We start from the raw sequence: 16,928 nt of genomic DNA, 5'->3' as shown, positions 1-16,928 counted from the left end.
GCGAGTGAAAATTTACAAGCTAACCATGGACACATCTGGTTGTTAGTCAGAGCCGCGGTCCCGTATCCTTTCTTGGCCCATTTTTCTAGCACTGTTTTTTTTTCACTCCTATTTCATTTTCTTTTAGGGGCGAAGGGTGTAGGCTTGTCCCTCGTCGTCCATCGTAGCCACCCCTAGTACTCTGAGTGCTCACTAGATGGCGCTGGGGCGCTCGCTCCCACCACCAGCTCGTTCACGCGGCAGCAACTCGAGAGCGGCGGGCGCGAGTTATTGGACGAAGTGCTCAACCGAGACCCGACCTTCATGCGGGGCGTACCCAACACGGTGCAACACTGCCTACGCAAGGAACTCTTTGCTATGATTCGCCAACTGAAAAAAACACGCGTTCTTCCCGGTTTATGCCGCGTAAGTACACTGGGATAGGCTCATCGAAACTCCGGAACAGCTGCGAGAGGGACTCACGTTTCCCCGATGTATCTCACTCACTTATTATCGTTCGCTCCATGGACATGCTGCGATTTCTTCTCTGTTTGAGGAGATGCACGGCGAGCTTCCTTGCTGAAATTACAAACGAAACCCCATGAATGTGCTCGCCACCTTCTTCACGTTATGGGCCAATCAATGCACATACGACCTCTTCGCGAGGGACCTCCGCTGCAGCAACAAGAGCCCTCTTATTCATTTTTTGTAACAGGCTTTCAACGACACCAGCGACAAGCGAATCAGGTAGCCCAGCCGTAGCCAGCCTGGTCAATGGGTTATCGAAGCTGGGCAGCGAAAAACAACCCTCAGACGCGCATGACACATGTTGATGGGCACCTCAATACACTTTGGTAGCTCGTATGAGAACTCCGCGAACAGAGCAAAAACGCATCCAATCGCGACCTTTCCTGACCGAGGCTCGCCAATTAGTGAGCCATCGCTAATGTGTAGAACTGCGCGACCTGAGAACCTCGTCCGCGGACTATGCGGACCGAAGGCGGACACGTTCACCCGCGCATTTAGTGGGCGACTCACTGAGTGGCACGTGCTCGCACGATGTCACACCGCACGTACTGCAGTCGGGAGAGCTGCTCGACGTACGTGACGGGACTCGGTCTGGTCCGACCACCCCATTTGCTTTCTCGTTGCAGTCTCACGCCGCGGTAGTATCCCTTTCAGGCGCTGATTACGACGCACTGTCTACGAATGTGTCACATACCATATTTCTAGGGCGCTCAATATTCCAAAAAAATGAAGCATTTTGTTCTTTTGTGCTAGTTTGTGTAATTATTCGTAATTAGCATGGAGCTAAATAATTTCTTATTCTGCAGTCATTCATTTTCCATTTTAACAAAAAAAAATCATTATCCCAGTGTGTGCAGAATTAGTAATACTTCTGCCGTTTGTTCTAGAACGCGGCCCATCAATGGACCCATCAATCAGCGCTTTCACCCATGTGGCCGGCTACAGTCATACGCAGCCCACTGAGCTTGAGTCAAGACATATTCACTATGCAGAAGATTCAATGTGTCCACTGAGCAATGTGTGTCTGTCTGTCTCGGCGTCCGTCTGTCTGCCTACGTCTGGGTGCTCTCTTTGGAATACTTGTGAGTAGATGTGAGTAAAAACTTGAATCGGGGTAAAATTGAAAGTAATGCTGAGTAGATTGGACCATAGGTCGACAAAATGTGGAACTCACTAAGAGACTCACTCAAGAAATATATGTCGCGCTTTGGACTCACTCGGACAAATTTATCAAAACATTCCCGAGTCAGACTTGCCAAAATGTTCCTCCCCCGGATTCACCCAGACTCACGGCCCGATCTCAGCGAGTCTGCTCAAGAGTGACAACAGGCATTTTCTCGCACCAAAGTCAGCAAGATATTGCTCGCTGCATCAGTTGCAGATTGTACCACACCAGTGTCGTCGTGCGTGTGTATCAGGCTAGTGACTGTGTGCGTTTTCTGAGGGTGTAAGCGAGAGATAGCATGGAGTAGTGTTCACGGTTTCCGCTAGCGTGTATACAAATGCGCACCTTTCATTTACATGTAAGGTCAAAGACAAAAATAAGCTTGCTGTTAGAGACTCGTCCATTGAATGAAAGAAATATTTTCACGTTCTAAGCTCACAGCAGTAGTTCATAAAAAATCCGTAAACAGAAGTTGCGTGCTCGGGCCAACATTTTGACAAGTTGACTCTTCAAGGCATAAAAAAAGACATGCCCACTTGCCGAAACATCAGCTCGAGCATACAAATCCTGTTTACGGATTTTAATATAAGGCATTTATGCATGACGAACAGAAATGACAGGTCTTAATACGAAAATCAGCACGAGCATGTCAGGACGTGTCAAGATGCGCAGATGATTTACGTGCCACACTCATATAGTGCGCTGGTGACCGTTCCGCTGGCTTGATATACACCAAACTTTGAACTACGTGTCGTGACTCCATGAAGAACATAAATGAGGAGTGGCAACGTGAAAATTATGACGTGTCATGTGCAACACGACTTGCATGACATGCTCATACGGAACACTCGCAACCGTTTCGCAGCTTGATACACACCAAAATGGGTATTGCGTGAAGCAACTACATGACGATAACAACACGATCTGACATGTAAATCATGACATGCACGTTATGTACAGCATGATTTGCTCCTCGCTTGCTGCTTCGCATTACATCGATTCCCGCAATGCGTGCTATCTTTTTTCATCGCAAGTTTTCATCTTCCCCTTCCTGCCATTTTGGCGGTACTTCTCCACCACGGCCTCTTCTTTCGCGCACAGACTGAGTGTATTGAGGTCGACAAATATATCCCAGGCGAGCTACTGTCTCTCTCCTGATATGCCACGCTATGTCAAATACAGGTTGGCTCGGGAAAGCAAACTGACATAGACAGCATGGATTGTCTTTTGGGCACACTTTTCAGTGGCGTTTTCTTTCGGACGATGGCGGGGGGACAGCGAGTTGTATACAGGCAGCTTTTTTTTTTTTTACAACACGCGGCATTCACTTGACGTCCCAACTAAGCCTACTTCATTAGGTACAAATGGAACAATGGAAGGCTGAATACAACGAAACAAGCAGGGCAGCTAACGACACGCCGCTACAGCACCCAGCGATTTGCTTTTCCCACTGAGCGCCGCCGCACACCCCCTTGGCGCACTGTGTTTGTGCTTTACGTGCGAGCAGCTTATTTGGTCTGCGCAGACGTGGCGAGCTTGCTGGGCACGATTCGGGCTGCGCTAATCTTTCTCTTTGTCGGTGTCATCGAGTCATTAACTCGCAACGGCCAGTCTTCTTTTATTTCATCGTTCATAAGCGTGCATTATTGAGAGGAAAAGGTCAGCTTACACGCTCGGTGTAATTACACGCATTTTTAGTGGATAAATATTTACGCTGCACATAGCAAACGTAGAAAGAGATAGAGATGACAAGGAAGGCCGGAAGGTCAACAGATATTAGCATCGGGTTTGCTACCCAGCACATAAGTGGGAAACTATAATGGCAAGAAAGAAGGAGCAGAGGGAAAGAGGAAAAAATGCACGTGCACGCACGATAAACACACACACACACACACACACACACACACACACACACACACACACACACACACACACACACACACACACACACACACACACAAAGGAATCGTGTTCTGGCTATAGAGTCGTTCAGAAAGACCGGTCGATCGCAAAAACCGTACTAGAGGGCCTTCGTCTTCGCCTTCGGATTTGTCACGTATAAATCCAACTGCCGCATGATTCATGGCGGACCTCCTGCGACGGGTTGAGCCCCTGCTCCAGGAGCCAACCAACCAATGGCGCGAAACATATAAAGGAGCGGATGCGCGCCGTGTAAATTGACGCTAAAGGATGTCTTATACAGCATACGTCACCAAACATGACGCAGATATTGAACTCGCTCAGCGTCACCAGAAATAAATAAATAGTTATATTGCATTAGTGCATAAAGTTTATTCGGACTTTTATCCCAATGGCTCTTGAAGGCACTGCAATGAATTCCAGTGGTGGGAATGCCTTCCAGCACTTTACAGCAGTCAATGGAGCAGCTACCTCTGTGTTTGGAGCACGCGCGGGCTTTTTCATGATACACAAAGGGGAAGAAAATTCAGTTTCATGTTCTCTCAGTTTACATAACAATTTATACAGAATTAGCAAGCTAACAAAATGAGCAAGAAATAAACAAAAGCAGGATCCTATACAGAAGCGGATACATAAGAGAGCGAAGGATATTGCACCACCTATAGCTGGCTGTAGCATGAAGTTCCAGCAGCACGCGCACACTCACTCGCATAGGCGTGTGCATGGGAGGCATGAGGAGGGGGTGCAAAGCCCTACATTGACATGATAGAGAGAAAGGGGACGTGTCGACGAACCCTCGCCCCCCGCCTCCTGAAGAAGTACCTTGCGCGCGCCTATGTATACCCCCTTCCCCATACGTACAGATGTTCAAAACTAGTTACAATAAAACCAAGTTAATACGTACGTGGCGGCGAGAACGCGGCTAACTGCGCACTAAACGTAGTATGCATTAATCACCAAGTACCAATTCTTCACGTGCGCCATCGCCGATGAAGGAGGAATAAATACAGCAACTATATAGCCTAAAGTGCCCACCACGAAGCCATTTCTTCCCCTTTGCCAATTCTCGGAAATGACTGGGACTCTCACACGGCCCTCCAGCGGGTGGCGACATCGAGGAGCATTTCGAAACTACTGCGCAGTCCTGGATGCGCAGCCGACGCAGTGACTGGCATAGCGACGAAACGGACATAAACGGCTGTCCGCGATAAACGTGTACCACGATCTGATACTTAGAGAAAACATACAACTTTTTTGAGACGCAGTACAGTCGCAGGGGAGCCAATTGTCTGCTGGATAGTTGCGTGCACCACTTATATTGGCGTACACACCGTGCCTGCCGCTTGCGCCCGCTTCAGGCCGCGCACAGATGCGGCGAGCGTTAAAGGCCAACTCCGGCGATGATCATGTCAAGGTAATGATGTTTCTATGTTCTGTTCCTGAGACACTCTTGTCACGCGCCCAATATCTGAAATGCTCATAAAATTTGAAAAGAATTTCTAATAAGCAAAAAGGTGCAACGCCGGAAGCGAAACACAACCGGGCGCCCTGTCTGCCTATGATGTACTATTTGGCAAGAACCGCGGAGGCCGTGTACGGGTCCCGCCGGCACGGAGTATGACAACTGTGAAATCCAGACCAGTGGATCGCCGGTCAAACACCATAGAGGAAGGAAGAAAGCTTTTTCGTGCTATACACATTTTCACAGAAAGGAAAAGAACCCCGCCATGATGGGCTGTGCGCGGGAGTACAAAGGCTAAGGGCGCCGCGTTGCCAGTGCATTTTCGAGAGGACGCGCCAATTTGCACAGCCGAAGGAGGGCTATGGCGGCGCCCAGGGAGGCGTTTATGAAAAGGTGAATACCCGTACCAAATACCGCCGTTGCCTTGTGGCCAGCACAATAGACGCTGTAGCGGCCAAAAGAGCGATGCTATCGGCAGCATCGATTCCGTCAGCATGCTAAACATAACGTCATCCAGACAGTGTTTCCAATAATTTTGGCAAGCGAGGTGAACTTTTCGAGGCAATCTTTAAAATTCATTTGCAAACAATCAGCGCACCTGCCAAGCCTGTAATTTGGCATAAATGACGAAAATGTACAAAGGAACGTACCCAGAGAATTTTATTAAGGCCCATTGACCTCGCGAAATCGCCGGAGTTGGCCTTTGATGCGATCATGCGAGCTTTCTGCAAGCGACGTACTAGCCGTCCTGGCAGCGGACGGCGGCGCGTTACGGTTGCCGCCTGAAAACATGCAGTGTACTTGCTGTTTCGGTGCCCGTGATCGCTCGCAACAGCGAGCTGCTTTCGTTTCTGCAAAGCGGTGCACGCTCAACACAGTCTCGTAGAACGATCGAGGCGATCGGCGCCCCTGCACGCTTAGCTAGTCGGCAGCTATTAAAGGCGCGAAGTAGGCTTAAAGCGTCGCCACGCCACACACGCAGGGTTTTTGACAGCGATGCCATACTGATGGACCTTTCGGTTGTGGCCACATCGGCTTCGTTCTTTGCCACTGATTACCAGACAGGGCAATCGCGCGGAAGTGGGAATAATTGATAGGGCGATTCCGTCCCGTTGCAGCAGCGCAACTGTACACAAACGCAGCACCGCAAGTTTACATGATGGCGACCATCTCGTAATTTAGTTCACGATTACTTTTGGTTCCACGACCACCATGTGGAGCAGCATGGCGCAGCGATTTCTAGTTGGCGCAGGTTTCCCACCACTGGAATTCGCTAGCCTAGACGACGTGCTCTGGCGTAATATAAAATTGGCATTATTGGTTTATTCTAGGTGATGTACAATTCATGAGTCATGCAGTTCATATTTGACGACTGACTTTCCTTATAAAGTGTTCGTTCTTGACCAGCCCAAGTGGTTATAGCCAATCATAAAGGCAATCATAAAGGCACATACAGAGGACAGCCCATAACATCAACCGCTCTCTGGGAACCCTTCCCCCAGTGTATGCACATGGACTGCGCTCCACGGCAAAACTAGAGAGAGAGGGGGGTGGGTCATTATCCGTCCCGCGAGTGCTTTGAAGGCGCCGCTGCTACGTAGTCTCCGCAGTCACCCCTGAGGAAGGAACAAAGTCGGTTTCGAAACGTCGGGTTTCTTCAAGTCTTTTGGTTAGAGTCTAAATCATCTCCCAGGCAATCACCATCATGATCGCTCCCGCGAGCTCTCGAGCCGCGTTCGGTGCGTCTTGGAAATTCGTCTTGGAAATTATTTAAGTAACTGTATGCATTATATCAAGCACCACACTTTCCTGGGTTATCGGTAACCTTCCTTATATATGTCCATTATTCTAAATCTGAACAATAATTTTTAATACCACTCGATTCTTGGCCAATCCCCCATAGTGGGAATTCGCCACGGTTAACAGGTGAACAAGAACGGCGGGACGTGCGTCGAGAGATGGGTCGATCGAGCAAGGGCCGTCCGCCACTGTTCTACCCCGGCGAAAGGGGAGGAACCGTGCAGCCGAGGGGAGCCGCCAGGATGTTGCAGTTTGCACCCCACCTGCTCGAGGGTCAAGTGTTCCTCGGAAAGGAAGGTGGGTGGGTGGTGGCCATATCTCGCCCCCGTTTGCTTCGTGTGGTGGCATCGCGGATATCTTGTGGCACGTACATTCGGCTGGGCACCACTGCGATAAAAAGCACAGAGCCATAGAATGCGTGCGCGAGCCGAACGTGTAGCCGAAAGGAGCCAATATAATTGGAGACCCTATCGGGTCGAATGATTTCATGGCTGCTTTGGCACACCATTGTTTCTTGCTAATTTTTTCCCCAAGTATAGCAGTGGCTGCTGCTTCTTTTTGACGTCCATTTCGTGTTGCATTGTATTCGCATGTATATACTTTTTTTTGTTTTCTCTCTTCTCATAGTGCTCCTTGGGCCATAGTATTTTTAAATAAATAAATAGTAGACCGGATACTGGTCACCGCATATTCTCTTGCGGAAAGATGAAACGGTGGAGTCATGCGACCAGCTGTCGGTTCAGTTGTTTTGCCATCGCGCAGTGGCTGAGCACCGTAAACGCTGTACCACACCGCTCCGAGTCGGTGGCCCGAATGGACCAACTGTTCAGTGAACATCAAGGATAGGCGCGCTCCCACCTTCAGCCAACGTCCAGTGGATAATGGTCACGGAAAATTAGTCTCGCTGTTGAGTCGAAATGGTGGGAAGGAGATTAGCGCACGAATAATTGCTGGCGAAACAAACTAATGAGCGGTCTCCACATTCGTGTTCTCGCTCGTCCCAACAGGACGAGGCTTACAAGGGTGACTTGTCTAAGGTGAAGAAAACTTATGCGCGCATTAACGAGATCATAGCACAGATAATACAAAATACAAGCACTGGCGCTAACAACTGTAAACACACCAATGCGTTGTTGCTAGAAGAATAAAGCAGCTGCTAGTCAGCGCCTGTCTGTTTCTATCTTTGAGGTCTGATCTGGTTTATGTGCTTTTCTTTTTAAATGCTGCGTACCGTGCAACTCGGTCCAACAGCAGTTTCATTGATGACACTGTCGCAGACATCTTGCAGTTGCTGGGAAACGTACGAAACGTGGAAGCTGTACGCCAGTCACGTGGCATCTCAAGGCAGGCAATCGTCATCACCGTAATGGCGGCCATCTTCCTTGTGCTCTTCTTTGTCCTCTCTATATACGGAATATACATCTCCGGCCAGTCTCGAGAGTGGTGAGTGCTCGCCGCCGCTTTGCTCGGTGGTCATCGAGCGAGGGAGTCCACAACGGACACGACACGCAAGTGCTGACTTGCAGCAGATTTTTTAATATTTTACAGCGGAAGCGAAAAATCGGCATACAGCGGACGAAGGTGGCAACAAGGACAAGCGCTAACTTCTCACTACACTTTCATTGCACAGCACAAAGAATATGTGACATCGCAGTCATATCAATCAATGCACTAAGGCGAAAACAAACCAAAGCAAGTAAGAACTTGTCCTCGTTGTTCCCTTCGTCCACTGTCTGCCTATATTGCGCTGTAGCTGTAAAAATATGGAATAACAACTTGCCCACTCCCACACCTTCATTTTCGTTGGCAGAAGGAAACACTTATACATACCACACTGAAAGCATGAAAAGAAATGGATGGATGGAAAAAAGTTTTTCAGCGCACAGCGCCAACAACGCAGCAAACATGCAGCCAATCAATAACCGCAACAAAACGTGACCCTTGACATTCTTTTCAGATCTGAGTCCCAATATCCAGAATATAAAACATGGCATCAAAGAGGGCAAAAGATGGGGTGCTGACGCACTTGTTAATGAATTATTACTTCACATGATACGCTTCGAAACTGATGCGTGCAGTCTAATCATCACTCCTGCACTTACAATTCGGTCACAGTCTGTGTTTGCTTGCACGCGCAACTAAATGTGCGCACTTGTCGTCTAGCTTGTGCACTATTTGTGTATGTTTCCCCAAACGGTTGACACAACAGCCAGTTTCGACAACGAAGACCACCCCAAATGACTTAGAAATGCATTACAACACTCCAGTGCAAGACTTGACGAACGGTGCTTTATGGTTCTTTCGGCATCAACGTATACAGGGGTTGCAAATAAACTAGCACATCTTTTCCAGCTTACTGGGTGTGGAGAAACACATTGAGTAGGTAGGTAATAAACCTTATTAAAGATCCAACGAGAAATCACTGGCCCGGACTATAGCCTCAAGGAGCCGTCCTCCATGGAACATCGAGCCATGTCCTCGGTGGTAGCCCTGCCTAGATGGACAGCCCAGATTCGGTCCACTGCACGTGGGCTGAGCCGGGCGACTCGCCACCGCTCAGCCAGTCGTCCTTGGGTACGCGCACTCTCATCCGAGTAGTGGCGGAGAACACCGCACTCGCACTCCCAAAGTATATGCGCGCTGTTGGCTGTCTCGTGCCCGCACTACGGACAACCGGGCGACGGGTGGAGCGAGGGACACACTCTTTGCAGGCGTTGGGGATTGTCGAATGTGTCATTCTGCAGATCGACGCCTCATATGGGACGCCTGAGACCTGTAGCTGCTTGTGGGGTGATGGTAATGTCGCGTTTTCCTGTAGTGGCTGAGGACATCGTGGTACGTGACCATAATGTCCTGGCAGTCCTGTAAGGCCTCGGGGTCTGTTAGCGTCGTCGCAGAGGTATGTCCTCAAACCTCGGATGCCTCGCCATCGTGCATGTTTCGCACAGGCCTCCATACCTTTTCGCCGTCCTAAGATTGTGGGAAAGCTTATGAACGTAGGCTTCGATCTCAAATATAAGGGCCTTCCGTTGATATACAGCCGTTATATACGTTCCATTCCACGTTTCAATATCTGAATGAGGGTTCTAGAAACAGCAGTCAAAACCGAGTTGCGCAACTCTGCAGCCAAAATACGGCAAAAAAAGCTGGGAATCATTTGAGGCAGGCACGATTGTTTGGGAGCAGATTCAAGGCACATCAACGCTATGACTCTCTTAATTGCCTCAGAATTCGCCGAATCAAAGAAAAGCTAAGTTTTCTTAGCTCTTGGGTTGTAGTGCCCCTGCAAGCCTGACCATCACAGAACGTTATTTGGATGTCGCAAAACTAAAGCCGAACGCTTGAGAGTTCGTGGCTAACACTCAAGCCAATGACTTGTTAGAAGCGGCCATGTGAGTTGAAACAAAACACCACCTCGGTAGAAGGGTAGGCGAAGGGGAGGGGCTGATTTAAAAAAAAACCGAAAGATCGTCGACAGAACTTGAAGTTCTTATGGAGGCGGAAATGTTGTAGGCCCGTGTGCTCAGATTTGTGTGCACCTTAAAGAACCCCAGATGGTCGAAATTTCCGGAGCCCTCCAATACGGCGTCTCTCATAATAATATGGTGGTTTTGGGACGTTAAACCCCCCATATCAAATCAACTTGAAGTTCTTAGAAACAAATCTTAATTAAAAACCTGTTCTACGGTCTTGTCAACAATAGCAAAAACCATTTCCCTCGATATGACCCTGTGCATACGCCGTCGCGTATTCAAATATTTTGAATACCTATAATTTCATTACTGTGAACAAAAAAACACACCTTTCTCGTGTGTCCCGTTTGATGCTTGGTTAGTCTCACTCGTAGAGCACTCTGCGATGTGTATCCCGAATCAACCCATTCTGGCTAGTCACGGAACCGATCAGTCAGACAATGTCAATTAAGCAGTACGTACGCGTAAGACCCTCTCGCCAGATATTAAAATTGAATTGGCGTATCCTCATGCCATCGCTTCACTCTCCACCAATGGCAGTTATTGTTACCTTCTACTTTACTACCATTCCACTTCGTACACTGCATTAAGAAAAGAAAAACTACGCATACCGCACGAGCTCCCTTCTTGCAGGTACACTTGCTACACGGCCCAGTGCAGTGAGGCGGCAGCGTACCTGAAGGCACGACTGCTGCAGACGGGCGGGGACGCGTGCAACAACTTCTACGACTTCGTCTGCCACTCCTGGTCACACCACCGAGCGTTCGCGCAGTCTTTCATCGAGGACCTCAAGGGTGAGGGTTAATTATATCAAATTAAATTGAAACTTTACTGACTAGACCAAAACTCGAAGCTTTCCAAAACTAAGAGCTTTGGGAACGGCCTAACAAAGGTCCTGGCGACCTAAATGATTCGAGCTACATACTTCGCGAACACAAAAGAAAACATGTACAATACATCCCGATTAACAACTCAATATTTTTCAATATATACTCCAAGTATGTAATACAAAAATGCTCCCACTTCCGCGAAGGAAATCGTGAGGAAATGCGAATGCATTGCGTAGCGTCTGTAGCGGCGTTAAAAGAACCCAGCGTTAAAAGAGTAATGCTTTATTTTTCTTACACTCTGCAGCCAATTGCACCGTTCGCCGCAAGTAACAATTTTCTGTCGTGAAAAACGCGGTGTTTTCAGCTCCATACTCGGCGACAACTTTTTGTCGCAGCACAGCCAAGGCAACGCCTACGAAGCCCAAGCACGCCCTTTCTTACTACGCTTGTGCATGTAGTCCATGAACGCTTACTTTGGTATGCTGCGTAGCATAACGGTAAATATAAAGAGAAAAGATGTAAATATTAAGACTGTTCACATTGTTATTAACAAGCATCATCCGTGTAGTTTTTTCGTCCTTTGCTGTTTCTAGTTCTGGCTTTCTGGTGCCATTTGACCCTTTTCCTGTTCCGCTTAACAACGATGGCGTCGCCCGGTTTCAGAAGTCCACATCGAAGCTTATAAGCGAGTATGAGTGCGTGCTCGTCAGGTGATGTGCATTCATCAAGCAGGTAGAAAGTAAGACAGTGGTGCGTCGTGAAATATTTTGTTTCCCGCGCATGCAATCACCGAGTATTTGTGTGCAAGTGATATCTTCAGCGGAAGTGGGACTTTAATCGCTATAGCCGCCTTGAAAGTGACACCGGAGACCTGCCAGTCTTCAGCAATACCGTCTGCTTGGAAGAAAGAGTGCGATTGGAAAGTGGACGTAAAACCTATGAGCCTTTTTTCTAAATTGCGTTCCATGTGTGGTCGGTGTTTCAGCTGGCTAATATTGTTTATACGATAACGCTGAAAATTGCGTACGGTAACACCACTCCCGTCGCTGTCTACGGAGGTAGTCGTTCTTTGCGCTTTGCCTGTGAAACAGACGCGTTCATTTATATTACACTGTTGACTGTGAAAAAAAAATGGCAGCATATCCACGCGGTGAATAATGGAGAGTGGGGCAAAGCATCCGTCCGTCCATTCGCTCTTGCTTCCGTCCGTCCATGCGTGCGTCTGTTCGTGCGTCCGCACATCCATCTGTGCCTCCGTCCCTGCGTTCGTCGTTGAGCTCAGCAACGTGACACTTCGCGCGCCAAGCTTTCGCAACACTGATTGTTAGCCTAGTTGGTACTTGCTTACCGACATGCTTTGGCCGCAAATAACACACACAAAGTAACGAAACACTCAACGCCCCTTGTGCTTGTCGTTGAGTGTTCCTTTACTTCGTGTGTGTGTTATTTGCGGCCAAAGCTTGTCAGTAAGCTTCCGCAGCCGATGATAACTAGTTTCCTGGTGAGACGAACTAATGCCGTTCTGAATGAGATCATTGCCAGCCAGACATGGACACTTGCCCTCTGTTGAATACCACGCAGATTCCTTCTGGAGCGGCGTAAATCGAACATTGCTGGGCACTGCCAAGCCACCGCCGCCTAGCCCCAGCGGAATCCACCTGATGTACGCGTTCTACAAAAGTTGCTACCACTTCATGACGACGAGGAATCCGGTGCCAGACCGGGTGCGTTCGGTGTTCGAGAAGACCAACGCGGCCCGCTGGGTTACGGGGGCGAGCTACGCGGAACTCGTCAAGCAGATGATTCACCTTGCACTGAACCTCGGCATCATCACCGTCTTCGAGCTTAAGTTCACCAAGGTAAGCCTGCGTCAGTGAAATTGCTTTGCGACTTTTGTGCCACTAGGCCTGCTTTATTTCTTGAAATAGTTCGAAGGACCACAAGATAACATTGTCTCTAACACCAATAATATTAAAAAATGACCACAAAATTACATGATGAACGCAGCTATTCCCCTCTATGATATAAAAGCAGATAATTCCCAATTGCGAGTTCCATCTCTGACTAGAAATTAGGTTAATAGGGCATTGAATCAAATCTTAAAGCAACCGTCGTAGCACCAATGAACCGGCATATGAAGAACGCGGACGATGTTTTACTCTAACAACTTGTGGCACCTTCGAACCTAACGCGCCCTCCCTGGAAGCGTACCACAGAGTCGGCTTGAATAAACTTTCATTCGGTCGTCAAAAACACAGATCACCGTGTCGCGGGCAGCTCCCACGTGGGGATCGAGATGCCGAGCCCACAGTGTCGGACTCATGTCAATACATTGGTCCAAATGTGGCGAGAAACTGATTGCGCAGAGCTTCTGTCAAGGCCAGAAAACAACTGCCTCAAATTGACGTTAGGCGTGTGTATGTAGAATGCTACTTGAGGTAGGTCTCCACCTTCAAAAAAAATATTTGCAAGAACAAAATTTTCAGACACGTGAGTAGTGACGACGGTAGAACAAGGAAGAAACAGCAAAAATGTGGAGGAGCCCGGGCATAGCAAATGCCAAACAAGAAGCCACATCTCATAGCTGACAGAGCTCTAAATTGATCGACAGGTTGGCGACTCCGACCTCTTGCACATTAGCAAGGGAAGCTCCCTGCGCTACAAAGCGACGCCAGTGACCAACGAGCGAATCTACCACGACTACATCAAGGAAGTGCTCCAAGTAAGTTTATACTGCACCCATCACTTGCAAAGGCATTTTCGATGCTACTCTGGTGCAAGGTGTGCTATGGTGACACCCAGCTGGGGAATGTCTTCGTTGAGCTACAGTACTTGCGGGTTTTGTCGCAGCTCATGAGGGGGTCGTACGCCTCCCAACTGCGGAGTAATTTTAAAAAGCTCATTTCGCAAAAATTCGGCCATCGGTTACGGCATGGTTGCTTGTGAGCGAGAAATCATCCTGTGCGTGACCGAAAAATCGAGGAAGATTCAAAGGAAATTAAGAAATCTCGCTTCAAGTTGGGATCTAACCCGGGTCGATTTGTGTGACAAGCGGGTGTCCTACCACACAGCCATGCATCAGCTTGTAAATACAGTGCCAACAAAATCATCTGCATGGAACTTGCAGTGGAAGTAACACTCATACTTAACAGACATGCGCGTCATGTATACAGGCTTCAAAAAACTGAAATATTGCCGTAATAATGCGTGGTAGAAACGTACAATGCCATCAAGCGTCGGAACTTGGAATTATCCGAATGACTTGATAGGTTCAAGCCAGTCACCCACTGCGAAAAGCACACACGCTACTGCTCCCTTGAAGCTACGTAGTGCGTGCAAGCTCTAAACGGTTTCATAGACTATGTGTACGCACTAGGAACAGAATATCACTGTCTTAAAGGCGAAGCTTAATGCCTTCTACGTTTTCACCCCATGTTGTCTTTCTGCACACTATCTCGGGGCAAGAACATGTGACGGCTCACACGCACATCTTCCATACCGTTTTGTGTGGCATGGCCTCATAATGCGGCAAAAAAAAAAAAGTGATACTCACTAAGACTCGCTCGAGAAATAGCTTGCGCTTTGGACTCACTCTGGCTCACCTAACTTTACTTCGCAATGAGAAAATTTTCTTGAACCGGACTTACCAGGACTCAGGAAAATACTATTTCAGACTAACTGATATTCGCGGCTTCAGCTGAGCGAGTGAGTCGACGCCTGAGCGCGTTTGCCGATATTTGTTTCGTTATCTGCCAGTTCATACGAGCAAGCGTAAACGATGGCTGTTGGTATTGATACACTGCTGTTGGCACTTCGTTTATCCACAGCATTAGGTTCGTTGCTCGTAACACAGGCATCTTACGCTTAGCTCTTACAAGAGCTGTCGGAAATAACTAAGTCGGCTTTTTCTTCGTGGTCAGCCTAGCTCCTCGCGCACTATAAATGTCCTGGCATAACAACTCCGCCGTCTTTACTGAATTTGACTTCCCCGCTTGGACACGAGTGCGAGAGCTACGGTGCTTCGCGCAATTCAGGTGATTGGCTACAAGTCACACCTGGAAGGCAGCTTCAGCTACGTGGACACCATTGACCGCAGCGTGGAGGCCAACTTCGCGAAGATATCTCGCACCAAGTCGGCGAATTTCACCGAGCTAGGCACGTTGGACAGCAGGGCGTCTGCGCAAGTGTGGCTAGAACGCATCAACCGCGACGTGGCTCAACGTCACTGGCAAAAGGAGGATTCCGAGATTCTCGCGACAGGCTTAGAACAAATCAGGTAAGCAGCACACGGCTCCTGACAAAGGCGTTGTTCCTGCTTGACTTTCAAAGTCTGCAATTTGGTGCATATGCAGTGCAGACATAACTAATTAGCGCAAGAAAAAAAACAACGTTTAATGTGAGGAAAACAGACCGGACCGAGCTATCAACTTCAACTGAGGATATGCTCGCAGAAAAAAAAATGACAGCATACCCACGGGCTGAATGATGGAGAGTGGGGCGAAGCATCCGTCCTTCCATTCGTTCTTGCTTCTGTCCGTCCATGCGTCCGTCTGTGTGACCATCCGTGCGTCCATCCGCCCGTCCGTACGTGCGTCTGTTCGTGCGTCCGCACGTCCATCCATGCGTCCGTCCCTGCGTTCGTTCATGCATCCACCCCTGCGTCTGTCCATGCGTCCATCCGTCCGTGCAGCCATCCATGCGTCCGTCCATCCATCTGTGTGTGTCCATTCGTTCATCTAGTCAATACTCGAAGTACCACCATCTCGCATCTTTTCATCATATTTGCGTCCGTCTGTGTGACCGTCCGAGCATCCATCCCCTCGTCCGTGCATGCGTCTGTTCATGCCTCCACACGTCCATCCGTGCATCCATCCCTGCGTTCGTCCATGCATCCGCCCCTGCGTCCGTCCATGCGTCCATCCGTACGTGCAGCCATCCGTGCGTCCGTCCATGCATCTGTCTGTGTGTCCGTCCATCTCGTACCACCATCTCGTATCTTTTCATCATATATTCCGCATATAAAAGCACCGCCATCCAGCGGACATTCCAAGGACTAAACGAGAGGTGGCACACGCACACTTTTTTTACGGCTTGCGCTTCTTAATTGTGTACTTCCCACCTTTAACCACCTTTAGTTCATGGTATATACTAGTTCACTGTATTCGTGGCACTGCGGCCCAACGCTCGCTAAACCTTTCTAAAACCAAGGAGGCCACGCCCAGCGAGTATAACGTAGCAACCCTTTCTTGTCAGATAGTGCTCAATGTACATGCCAATGGCTGCTAGTAGGGAATGAAAGACGGGAGAATTCGGCTTTTAGTTAACGCGCACGCTGCGAATTTTTTATTGTTCGACAACGCACAGGAGAAACCTCCTACCGGCACCACCTTGCAGGTCAAAGCGTAAGACATGTTACGTACTACGACGAGAGACGAACGGATGCCTTAAGGAGCTTTTAGACCATGAGGCGATGCGAAGCAGCGCAGGGGAGGGGGGTGCACACCTCGTTTGCACACCACGGCTGTTACCCGGCCACTTAAGGGTGGCTCACATCAGCGACTATCACCGGTCGCGCGAGCATTTGCGACTGGCGACCAAAAAGCTCTTGATCACACCGGCAGAGCCCGCATGCGGACGACCGGAAGTCGCAAACCCGGAGAGTCCGGATTTCCTTATCAGCGAGAACTGTGGAGACCGGCGGCGATCAGCTGATCAGGTGACCAGCCGAGTGAGCGAAGTCAACTGAACGCGCCGCGTTTGTTGTTTTCGCC

At 48.9% G+C, this 16,928-nt stretch overlaps 2 protein-coding genes across 3 annotated transcripts in view; one reads left to right on the top strand and one right to left on the bottom strand.

Moving 5' to 3' along the window:
* Positions 1–16,928, bottom strand: part of LOC119165140 (putative Hedgehog signaling attenuator pxb) — a 665,846-nt gene that overhangs the window by 559,269 nt on the left and 89,649 nt on the right. The gene's annotated exons all lie outside the window — the stretch shown is intronic.
* Positions 6,617–13,381, top strand: LOC142768766 (uncharacterized). The gene is made up of 4 exons (XM_075870768.1): positions 6,617–7,151; positions 8,132–8,297; positions 10,961–11,121; positions 12,739–13,381. The coding sequence occupies exons 1-4, from the start codon at positions 7,013–7,015 to the stop codon at positions 13,032–13,034; spliced, it is 762 nt and encodes a 253-aa protein (XP_075726883.1). The 5' UTR covers positions 6,617–7,012; the 3' UTR covers positions 13,035–13,381.

The sequence above is a fragment of the Rhipicephalus microplus genome, chromosome 8 (assembly GCF_043290135.1).
Source record: "Rhipicephalus microplus isolate Deutch F79 chromosome 8, USDA_Rmic, whole genome shotgun sequence".
In the NCBI taxonomy this organism is placed as follows: domain Eukaryota; kingdom Metazoa; phylum Arthropoda; class Arachnida; order Ixodida; family Ixodidae; genus Rhipicephalus; species Rhipicephalus microplus.
This window is presented reverse-complemented; position numbering and strand designations above follow the sequence as displayed.